Source organism: Oncorhynchus tshawytscha, unplaced genomic scaffold, assembly GCF_018296145.1.
Source record: "Oncorhynchus tshawytscha isolate Ot180627B unplaced genomic scaffold, Otsh_v2.0 Un_contig_766_pilon_pilon, whole genome shotgun sequence".
Lineage (NCBI taxonomy): Eukaryota > Metazoa > Chordata > Actinopteri > Salmoniformes > Salmonidae > Oncorhynchus > Oncorhynchus tshawytscha.
Genome location: NW_024609833.1, coordinates 2,655,067 through 2,667,301, shown reverse-complemented (window position 1 = coordinate 2,667,301; position 12,235 = coordinate 2,655,067). Strand labels below are relative to the sequence as shown.

The 12,235-nt window shown below is 42.0% G+C and overlaps 1 protein-coding gene across 5 annotated transcripts in view; it reads right to left on the bottom strand.

Moving 5' to 3' along the window:
• The window catches only part of si:dkey-220o5.5 (actin filament-associated protein 1-like 2), a 106,016-nt gene that overhangs the window by 87,500 nt on the left and 6,281 nt on the right, over positions 1-12,235 (bottom strand). Inside the window, exon 1 of one of the 5 annotated variants that reach the window (XM_042319553.1) lies at positions 10,724-10,747. The exons of the other annotated variants lie outside the window; for them this stretch is intronic. Within the exon in view, the coding sequence (XP_042175487.1) occupies position 10,724 (1 nt within the window). The 5' untranslated portion in view covers positions 10,725-10,747. Of the gene's footprint in view, positions 1-10,723; positions 10,748-12,235 lie in introns of those variants that run through there. 5 annotated transcript variants of the gene reach the window in all.

Below are 12,235 nucleotides of genomic sequence, written 5' to 3'. Positions count from 1 at the left end.
TGAACGCTGTACTCATATTATTGCATGGTTTGTTTTTTCCGTAACGTTTTTTTGAAATCTGACACAGCGGTTGCATCTGTAAATTGATGTGGCTCTTGCAGCAGAACTCGGAAGCAGTCTTGGGAAAAGAGGGTGGCAAAGAAGGTAGTTGCAAACATAGGATCTGTGCTCCAGTATTATCTTAGGGAGTTCTTCTTTACTATCCCCATGAGAAGGACTGTCACCAGGAAGGTATACATTTCACTAATTGTGGTTGTCCCAGCCACTCCTGGCTCTCTCTTCTCCTGTAGCTCCAAGGCATAGCGATTGGTCTCTGCTATGTCTCCCACCAGCTCCTCTGTCAGAAACAACCTGAAGCACTCTGCCTCAGATGGAAATGGCAAGGGGTTTTGCACTCCAGATTGGGACTCATCAACGCAAACAGCAGGGCCAAAAGGGGTGAAATGGCTGGCAGCCTTCCAGCTACCACAGAACTCCTGTACTTCATCCACTGTCGGTCTGCCTCCATCACCACCAGCATCTTCAAAGGGAACAGGGACTTTGTCAGTGGACAAGGGGTCCTCAGATTCAGGGTTCTCAATGGCTGGGGGGCAGCTCCTCACTGTCACTGTCAGAATCTAATTCCTGACTTTCAGACTCATTGTCAGAATTTTTTTAAATCTCCAGAATTTCCGCATTTGTGAGTTGTCTCCTTTTGAAAGACATTGCTAATGCTACAGCTTAGCTCACTAGCTATATACATAAACAACAACACTGAATGGCTCAGAGTGGGAGTAAGAGGTTACTTGATTAACTGCCTGCACACGCCATTTGTATCAATAAATCACTATCAGAAAATGTTTTGTGTGGTAATTTATATATTTACAGTTTTTTTCACGTTTTTCAAGTACCGGTGATAAATCATGCATACCGATTCTTGCATAGATTGTAATGGGCACATATTATGTGTGTAAAACACTTTTGAAGGTTGTACTGATTATGATGAGCTAAGCTAATTCCAGCTATGTGTGTGGAGCCATGTTTGTTGACATACAATGCATTCTTGGTTTCAAGTAATCGCCTGTCGGACCAAAGATGCTATAACAAAATGAGGTGAGTAAGGGTTCACTCATTTTTTGAGAACTTCAGGAAGTGAATGGTGGGATGTGAACGATGGTAGACAACACACCCCTTCAAAATGCATACTATAAACAGACCAAACTCATCTGGTCTTCTCTTATTATCTTTGGGTTCTGTGAGGGAAAAAAGCATGGCGGCGCACTGAAACTAATTGTCGGATTACTTTCGATTTCTAGAAAGTGTTTTCCTCAATTATTTTGATCAATGGTGAGCTCACCAGTGATGTGATTAATTATAAATAGGAACTGCTATTAGCTAATTCATATTGTAGTTTGTCAGCCGAGAGTTATATAAATATGACCGCTTGTGTCTTTCCTCAGTTAGCGCTAGGACAAATGTAGCCTACATTTTCCCGGTTTGGATGATTGTGTTATGCTATAGATACTTCTGTGAATATCTGAACATTGCATCCAGAAATAAACTGCTCACATTCTGGACATAACTTTGCAAGGACTGTGTTTGCGTAAATAGTTTCTGAAAAAAGTGTAGCCAGCTCAAATGTGGATTGTTGCGAAACTGGCTGCCCTAAATAAGCATTCTAATCACATGGGTGTGATCGTATGCTTCAGGGTCCACTGTAGAATGATCACACACGTGTGAAAGGGTTAAATGTCACACATGAAACCATATTTTCACATATTAAATGTTGAGTTCAAATGTTAACACCACCTTTTCACATGTGAGGAGAATGACATGTTTTCACCTCACGTGTGAATTGCAGTTTCACATGTGAGATTTGCGGTTTCACATGGGAAAATCAGATATGCAGTTTCACATGTGAAAAACATTCACATATGAAAATCTCACATGTAAAAATTCAATCAATTGAAAATCTAATTTCTAATGTTCAGGTTCACACGTAAGAAAGCATACAGTGCATTTGGAAAGTATTCAGACCCCTTCACTTTTCCCACGTTTTGTTAAAAATCTAAAATGGATTTTTTTTTAATAATCTCAATCTACACACAATACCCAATAATGACAAAGCAAACACTGTTTTTTAGAAATGTTTACAAAATATTATATTTACATAAATATTCAGACCCTTTACTCAGTACTTTGTTGAAGCACCTTTGGCAGCGATTACAGCCTTGAGTCTTCTTGGGTATGACGCTACAAGCTTAGCACACCTGTATCTGAGGAGTTTTCTCACATTCTTCTCTGCAGGTCCTCTCAATGTAAGTACTGACGCTGGAGAAGAAAAGCAGGTACGGGGATTTGAACATTTAATGTGGAACAGACATCGAACAGGACAGGAACAGCGTCAGAACCAGGTAACAAAATGACAAACGAACATTGATCTTGAATCGGGGAACAAAGCTAGGGAACAGACAAATGTAGGGGATGGAAATAAACACAAGTGATTGAGTCCAGGTGAGTGCAAGGAATTGCTGACGAGGGGAGCAGGTGTGCGTAATGATGGTGGCAGGAGTGCATAATGCTGGGGAGACTGGCGCCTTTGAGTGCCAGGGAGGGAGAGCGGGAGCAGGTGTGACACTCAAGCTTTGTCAGGTTGGATGGGGCTAGTCGCTGCACAGCTATTTTTAGGTCTCCAGAGATGTTTGATTGGGTTCAAATCCGGGCTCTGGCTAGGCCAATTAAGGACATTCAGAGACTTGTCCTGAAGCCTTGGCTGTGTGTTTTAGGGTCTTTGTCCTGTTGAAAGGTGAACATTCACCCCCTGTCTGAGGTCCTGAGCGCTCTGGAACAGATTTTCATGAAGAATCTCTATGTACTTTGCTCTGTTCATCTCTCCCTCCATTCTGACTAGTCTCCCAGTCCCTGCTGCTGAAAAATATCCCCACATGATGCTGCCACCGCCATGCTTCACCGTAGGGATAGTGCCAGGTTTCCTCCAGACGTGACAGTTGGCATTCAGGCCAAAGAACTCCATCTTGGTTTCATTAGACCAAATAATCTCTTTTCTCACAGTCTGAGAGTGTTTTAGGTGCCTTATGGCAAACTCCAAGCGGGCTGTCATGTGCCTTTTACTGAGGCCTGATTGCTGGAGTGCTGCAGATATGGATGTCCTTCTGGAAGGTTCTCCCATTTCCACAGAGGAACTCTAGAGCTCTGTCAGAGTGACCATCGGGTTTTTGGTCACCTGCCTGACCAAGGACCTTCTCCTCTGATTGGAGGCCACTGAATGATGGAGGCCACTGCGTTCTTTGGTGACCATCAATGCTGGTCACCAGATCAGTACCATTTCCCAGATCTGTGCTTCGACACAATCCTTTCTCGGAGCTCTAGGGATAATTCCTTCGACCTCACGGCTTGGTTTTGCTCTGTTATGTGCTTTTCCAAATCATGTCCAATCAATAAAATTTCCAAAAGGTTGACTCCAATCAAGTTGTAGAAACATCTCAAGGATAATCAATGGAAACAGAATGCACCTGAGCTCAATTTTGAGTCTCATAGCATACTTATGTAAATAAGGTATTTCTGTAAAAAATATATATATATTTTAAAAATTAGCAAAAAAAAAGAAAAACCTTTTTGCTTTGTCATTATGGGGTATTATGTGTAGATTGATGGAGAAAAACACTCTAAGCACACACCCAAAACAACACAGGAGTGGCTTCGTGACAAGTCCCTGAAAGTCCTTGTGTGGCTTCCTTCTTTTCACTCTGTCATTTAGGTTAGTATTATGGAGTAACTACAATGTTGTTGGTCCATCCTCAGTTTTTGTCTATCACAACCATTCAACTCTGGTACTGTTTTAAAGTCACCATTGGCTTTACATTTATCCCATTTTAAATTCAGGCTGCAACATAACAAAATGTGGGAAAAGTCAAGTTGTGTGAATACTTTCTGAAGGCACTGTATGTGAGCTTAGTTCAACTGTCGTACCCCATCAGAACCCAAAATATAAGCTTGTTTAACTCTGTCTTTAAACAAATGAAATGCAAACAGCCTAAAAATATGGTTAAAACTATCATTTTGATATCATGGATAGTCAGTACATAGCAACTAACTGTGGCACGGAGTACACTTTTAATGTTTCAATGAAGGATTGCCGCTTCCAACACCTTTAATAGAGTAATAGTGTTATTATATGGTAATAGTGTTATTTTATGGTGTAACAATAATGTTTGTACGAACTTTAACCCAGGTGCAGAGAAACACAGCAAGCAGAGGTAAGGATAAATCCAGATCTTTTACTTCAGAGTCTTGACAGAAACAAGGCAACCGCACAAGAGCACACTAATAAAACATGAGGCCTAAGCACAGATACAGGCCAACTGAGGAACCTAAATAACATGGCAACCAGGTGAACAGAGAAGTTCATTAAACACAGGTGAATCTAATAAGTAATAATCAGGGTAACCTGGAAACTAGAAAACAAGGTAAGAGTGCCCTCCAAAGGTAACCTATGGAAACAACAATCAAATAAAACAGAAGCTGTGACAAAATGGTGCAATTCTATTGGGAGTGAGTTACTTTTGTTCCATTAATATCAAGAAAAACTTCTGAAGTCGAGAACAAAATTCTTGATATTGCAAACAAAAATAATGATATTGAAAGCTAAAAAACATAAACCCCAATGTTTTGATAGCAAAACAAAATATTGCAACAAAATATTTTGTAAATGTAGTCAGGTTTCCATCCAATATGCAGAGCCGGGCGGCCCTATACAATCACTACGCAAAGCTGCGTAGGGCCCCTCAAATTATGCAAGGGCCCTGTATCCCCCTCGTGTCAAATCAGGTGTCAATGTTTATAACTTAGATGAGAGCATGAAACGGAACTATCCTTCTGGTCACGAAAAGAGAAAAAAAAAACGAGTGAATTGTAGGAACAGCAATCAGGTAAACTTGTGTTCTCTCCTCTCCATGTTTGATGTCAGCAAATAACAGTAACATTAAGTTGATTTGCTAGCTTGCAGTGCATCTCTCTCTAGTCTGTCTGTCTTGCTAACCCAGCTGGGCAGTGCATCTCTTGGTCTGTCTGTGTCTTGCTTGCTTGCCAGCCACTTCCAGGGCTGTGTTCTGTGACTTTTTGTCTGACAAAAGTGAGAGTGAAATACAACTATTTATTATGTTTGATAAACGCCAATGGGCAACGGTGTTTAAAAACTGCAGCTCGGAAAAGATAACTGCGACGCGTGTAAACATGCGTTCATATGCGCGTGCACGAAATTAAACTCTCTCTTCAGCAGCAACCTCTGTGGGGACCAGTTGTCACGCCCTGACCTTCGTTATCTTTGTTTTCTTTATTATTTTTGGTTAGGTCAGGGTGTGACGAGGGTGATATATGTGTTTTTGGCCTGTCTAGGGTTTTTGTATGTTCATGGGGTTTTTCCAGTCTAGGTGTTTCTATGTCTATGGTTGCAGAGATTGGTTCTCAGAGGCAGCTGTTTATCGTTGTCTCTGATTGGAGACCATATTTAGGTAGCCACATGCCTTGGATAGTTTGTGGGTTATTGTCTATGTATAGTTGCCTGTGTCAGCACTCAATGTTTGCAGCGTCACGTTTGTTTTGTATAGTATGTTAAGTGTTCTTCGTTCATTAAAAGAAGAAGGTATTCTAATCACGCTGCGCTTTGGTCTCCTTTATACGACGAACGTGACACCAGTCCAGACAATATATGGGCGTGATGGCACTCCTCATAGGCGCACATCATTTTCAAACAAGACAAAGACTATCTAAACTCAGCAAAAAAAAAAAAAACGTCCTCTCACTGTCAACTGCGTTTAATTTCAGCAAATTTAACATGTGTGAACATAACAAGATTCAACAACTGAGACATAAACTGAACAAGTTCCACAGACTAACAGAAATTTAATAATGTGTCCCTGAACAAAGGAGGGGTCAAAAATAAAAAATAACAGTAAGCTGCATTAAGTACTGCAGTGCATCTCGTCCTCATGGACTGCACCAGATTTGCCAGTTCTTGCTGTGAGATGTTACCCCACTCTTCCACCAAGGCACCTGCAAATTCCCGGACATTTCTGGGGGGGAATGGCCCAAGCTCTAACCCTCCGATCCAACAGGTCCCAGACGTGCTCAATGGGATTGAGATCTGGACTCCTCGCTGGCCATGGCAGAACACATACATTCCTGTCTTGCAGGAAATCAAGCACAGAACAGGCAGAATGGCTGGTGGCATTGTCAAGCTGGACGGCCATGTCAGGATGAGCCTGCAGGAAGGGTACCACATAAGGGAGGAGGATGTCTTCCCTGTAACGCACAGCGTTGAGATTGCCTGCAGTGACAACAAGCTCAGTCCTATGATGCTGTGACACACCGTCCCAGACCATGACGGACCCTCCACCTCTAAATTGATCTCGCTCCAGAGTACAGCCCTTAGTATAACGCTCATTCATTCGACGATAAACGAGACTCCGACCATCACCCTTGATGAGACAAAACCGCGACTCGTCAGTGAAGAGCACTTTTTGCCAGTCCGATCTGGTCCAGCGACGGTGGGTTTGTGCCCATAGGGGACGTTGTTGCAGGTGATGTCTGGTGAGGACCTGCCTTTACAACAGGCCTACAAGCCCTCAGTCCAGCCTCTCTCAGCCTATTGTGGACAGTCTGAGCACTGATGGAGGGATTATGCATTCCTGGTGTAACTCGAGCAGTTGTTGATGCCATCCTGTACCTGTCCCGCAGGTGTGATGTTCGGATGTACCAATCCTGTGCAGATGTTTTTACACATGGTCTGCCACTGTGAGGACGATCAGCTGTCCGTCCTGTCTCATTGTAGCGCTGCCTTAGGAGTCTCACAATACAGACATTGCAATTTATTTCCCTGGCCACATCTGCAGGGTCCTAAAAAAGGGACGTTTCTTTTTTTGCTGAGTTTCATCTCTCAGTCAAGTTTTACTCCAGACAACTCTGGACTAATGCAAGATGGAAAGCAATGGATTTACATTGACTACTGATTTATATATTGATTCACTGGGCAATATGGATGCACATCCATCAGTAAATAATAACCATCAAGTATTCAGCCAAACATAGCATAAATAGTATTTCATATTTGAAAATGTATTGAAAGGAAATCTGGGGGAGCCAGTTTGAATGGGCCTGATGCAGTTGATAAAATTAATAATAGTATTGCTATCTATAATTTACAGGTGCTATTCTGACATTTGTCAGTAGAGGAGATGCTGGATCATCTGCCAGTACAAGCAGAAACTCAGTAGATCCACATCCAGCCAGTACGAACACAGACCCAGTACAACCGGCTTCAGCAAATACTAACACAGACCCAGCACTGGCAACTTCAGCAAGTACTAACACAGACCCAGGTGAAGTACAGGCAGCCTCAGCCAGTACTAGCACAACCAGAGGTGTACAGCCAGCATCAGATACAAGCAGCTCAGACCCTAATAGAACAGTTGCTGCTCCACCAAATTACCCAGCAGATTGGCCCCCAGTCTTAAAATACATTATGAGGACTGAGTTAGTGTGTAGAGGTCCACTCAAACCAGGACTGGATTTGTTTTACCCTCAAGGCAAGTCTAGAAGAGGTTTCCATTCAGGCCTAATTACAGAGACAGCTGTCAAATGGGGAAAAGATTACCAGGAGCTGGCTTTCATACTCAATCAAAAACAACGCTGTGTATTGTTTTTGTTGAAAGCTCTTTTCTACAAAAGACTGCACAATCATAAAGGAATGTGGGAATGACTGGTCAAATATCAATGCCATTCTGAAACACCATGAGGGTAGTCCTGAACACACCAACAATATGATTAAGTGGAGAAAACTTGATCTGCGCCTAAGTCGGTGACAGACTCTTGACCAGAATCAAATGACAATTTTGGAGGCTGAAAGAAAGAGATGGTGGGATGTCCTTACTAGAGGTCGACCGATTATGATTTTTCAACGCCGATACCGATACCGATTATAGGAGGACCAAAAAACAAAGTGTTGGAGAAGAAAATAAAAGTGCAATATGTGCCATGCAAAAAAGCTAACGTTTAGGTTCCTTGCTCAGAACATGAGAACATATGAAAGCTGGTGGTTCATTTTAACATGAGACTTCAATATTCCAAGGTAAGAGGTTATAGGTTGTAGTTAATATAGTATTTATAGGACTATTTCTCTCTATACCATTTGTATTCCATATACCTTTGACTATTGGATGTTCTTATATGCACTTTAGTATTGCCAGTGTAACAGTATAGCTTCCGTCCCTCTCCTTGCTCCTATCTGGGCTCGAACGAGGAACACATCGACAACAGCCACCCCCGAAGCAGCGTTACCCATGCAGAGAAAGGGGAACAACTACTCCAAGTCTCAGAGCGAGTGACATTTGAAACGCTATTAGCGCGCACCCCGCTAACTATCTAGCCATTTCACATCAGTTACACCAGCCTAATCTCGGGAGTTGATAGGCTTGAAGTCATAAACAGCTTAACTAGTGATTATGATTGATTGATTGTTTTTTATAAGATAAGTTTAATGCTAGCTAGCAACTTACCTTGGCTTCTTACTGCATTCGCATAACAGGCAGGCTCCTCGTGGAGTGCAATGAGAGGCAGGTGGTTAGAGCATTGGACTAGTTAACTGTAAGGTTGCAAGATTGAATCCCCGAGCTGACAAGGTAAAAATCTGTTGTTCTGCCCCTGAACAAGGCAGTTAACCCACCGTTCCTAGGCCGTCATTGAAAATAAGAACGTGTTCTTAACTGACTTGCCTAGTTAAATAAAGGTGTAAAAAATAATAATAATAATAGGCCAAATCGGTGTCCAAAAATACCGATTTCCGATTGTTATGAAAACTTGAAATCGGCCCTAATTAATCGGCCATTCCGATTAATCGGTCGATCTCTAGTCCTTACACGTTTAATAAGTATCACCCAGTCTCTGGCTGAAAGAAACCTAGCATTCATGGGTTCATCAGACAAACTCTTCCAACCAGATAATGGAACCTTCCTAAAGGAGGTTGAATTACTGGCTAAATTTGACCCCGTTATGGAAAATTGAAGATGGAGAGACACATGCTCATTACCTTGGGAAGTGCAAATAGAATGCACTGATACAGATTGTGATAGACAAGATTCTGGATGCAATAGTGACTCAAGTAAGAGACTCAAAGTACTTCTCCATTATCTTGGACTGTACACCTGACATTAGCCAGGAGCAAATGTCAATTTATTCTGAGAAGCGTGGCTTTAAAGGAAAAGCCAGAGATCAAGGAGCACTTCCTCTGCTTTGTGAATGTTGAGGTTACAACAGGCTTGAATCTGTCCACTGTCATCTTAGATAAGCTGAACGAGCTGAAGATTCCATATGAAGATTGCAGAGGGCAAGCTTATGATAACGGGGCCAACACGAAGGGCAAGCACCAAGGAATACAAGCCAGACTGCTAAAAAAAAATCCCAGAGCTGTGTTCGTCCCATGTGGAGCACCTACTCTAAACCTTGTCATTGCAGATGCTGCCAAATCTTCAAAAGATGCAGTTGGGTTTTTTGGGCATGTGCTCCTCACCTTCTTTTCAGCTGGCATACAAAGATGGAGTGTTTTGAAAAACACGGGAACATAAATGTGAAGTCATGGAGTGACACAAGATGGGAGAGTAGGCTCCAAAGTGTTCATGCAATCAGGTATCAGGCCTCTGAGGTTTGGGAGGCTTTACTGGAAGCCAGACAGACGGTCAACGATCCTGTGACCAAAGTGGAGGCACAAGCACTTGGGTCCTACCGCTTCTTGATTTGCTGTGTCATATGGTGTGAGTTACTGACAATGACAAACAAGGTAAACAAGCACCTCCAATCCGCCTCAATGCAGTTGGATATCGCAGTGAATTTGATCTCAAATGCAAAGGCCTCCCTCATAACATACTGGGAAACTGGATTCTCTGAGGCCCAGACAACAGCCAAAAGCATTTGTGAAGAAATGAATGTGGAGGCTGTTCTGAAAGAGAAGAGACTGGGAAACAGCAAGAAGCATTTCGGCTACGAGGCTCCTGATGAATCAGTGACTGATGCACTGAAAAACCTTGAAGTCAACTACTTCATCACTGTAGTCGACTCTGCTGTGACATCCATGGATGAGAGATTTGAAACTCCTCAACCAGGTGAAAACCAAATATGGAGTGCTGTTGAACTTCAGCACTGCCTCTCAGATGTCCAGTGAATCTTTAAAGGCTCACTGCATGGAAGTTGAAAACACTAACCTTTAGAGATGACTGTGACATCAGTGGAATGGAATCTGGCACGAGCTTCAGAATTGACCTGATCTGCCATCAGATAAGATGACTGCCATTGAGCTCCTTTCTCTGTGAGAAAAACCTAGAGGAACTCTATCCTAACATTTGGATAGCCCTAAGAATTGCAGTCACCCTACCAGTAACAGTAGCATCGGCAGAGAGGAGCTTTTCAAAATTAAAACTCATCAAAAGCTACCTGTGGTCTTTCATGTCACAGGAACGTTTGAGCGGTCTGGCCACCATGAGCATAAATCATGACGTGGGGAAACGCATGTCCTATGATGACGACATTGATGATTTTGCCTCAAGAAAGTGGAGAAGATTAATATTTTGATGGTATGATTTTAATTCAATCATTTAAAATGTTTAAACGCAATAACATATAAGATTGTATGGCAGAAGTGCATTTGTGTAAATGACTGCTTAACTATGTGACATACTTTCTCAATTTCTTCCAGACAGTCCAGATAGACTGGTACCCATGCTGATGCTGAAAATGCCCAACCTGTAGAGGGAACCAAAGTTAATCACACAGCTGTATAGGTTTTATTTTACCATTTTCAGACATATAGCTGCAGACATAGCCTAAAGGCTTATGTTTACATTATATAGCCAAAGCTAATCACATAGCTGTATAGGTTTTATTTGACTATTTTAAGACATATATTTGCAGCCATTTCCTATAGGCTTATGTTTGTATTGTATAGACAAAGCTAATTATATAATATTGTGAGGACTGGACTAGGGATGCACGATATATCGGTGAACAAATCGGAATCGAACGATATTAGATAAAAATGCCAACATTGGTATCGGCCCGATGTCTAGTTTTACATCGATGTGAAAAACCGATGTAAAAGCCGACGCGCATACCTATATAACATAGGCACATGACATAATGATGCCACGTAAAATGTTGCGCTACATGTGCAATACAGCATTCCTAACCTAGCCCACAAAGTCTGCTGTGTGGATCGAGCAGTCAACAAGTCGATCAATCATTTCAGCGAGACAACTCAAAGGCGAAATCTATTAATGCCAAGATAATGGGATTCATTGCCCTTGACAATCAACCGTTCTCTGTCGTGGGTGATGTTGGCTTTCACGACTGGTCGAGCACCGGCGGAACACACTAACGTTGCCAAGTGCGCTGTTGTTCAGATGGTGCCTTACCGGAGTTACACAGTAATAGCGTCACTGCTATTAGCTTCACGACATACTATAGAACGCCATTTGGGCCTTTGAGTGTCAAAAAAGATACACGTCAAATAACACTATTAGACGGTAACACTATTTGACGCGTTAAATAAGCTTTTAATTTGACACGTCAAATAACACTGTTCTATTATAGAATGTTGTGTGTTCTGAATTTGCACATGCAAACCAAGCGCCACCACTACTATAATGGCACTGTCAAAGCTGTACAAAAAAGTCTGCAAACAAGCAAACACCGGCCACGAACAATGTGTTTACAATACCGCGTTGGTAATAAAGCATCATTTGTTCGACCGCAACTTCTGGGGTAGCTAGCTAGCTTTAGCTTGGTACCTAGCTAGCACCAATACAACCAGCCTTAAAACAATGACCAGTAGAAACTGCAGTCATTTTCACTATTCTTAGCAATGATTTAGGAATCCTTGAGAGTAAGTATTAGCTAGGTAGCCACTTGTTATTCGCCTATTGAAATTGAACTTCAGTTCATGAAAATAAATAGCTAGCCAGCTACTTAACCCTACATAACCCTAACCCAAAGCTAACGTTATAAGCAGCCAGCTAGCTTCATCTGGTGAGTGAGGCTTGACCTGACCGGGTTATGTGTTGTGAAGCTAGCCACGATAAGGATTATGCACAATAGTGGAATTTGCAGTTTGCCTTCAAAATAAAAGTACCTATTTGAAAGTGATGAAGGTTACAAATGGTGGAATTATGCCATATTTAGACTAGATAATGTT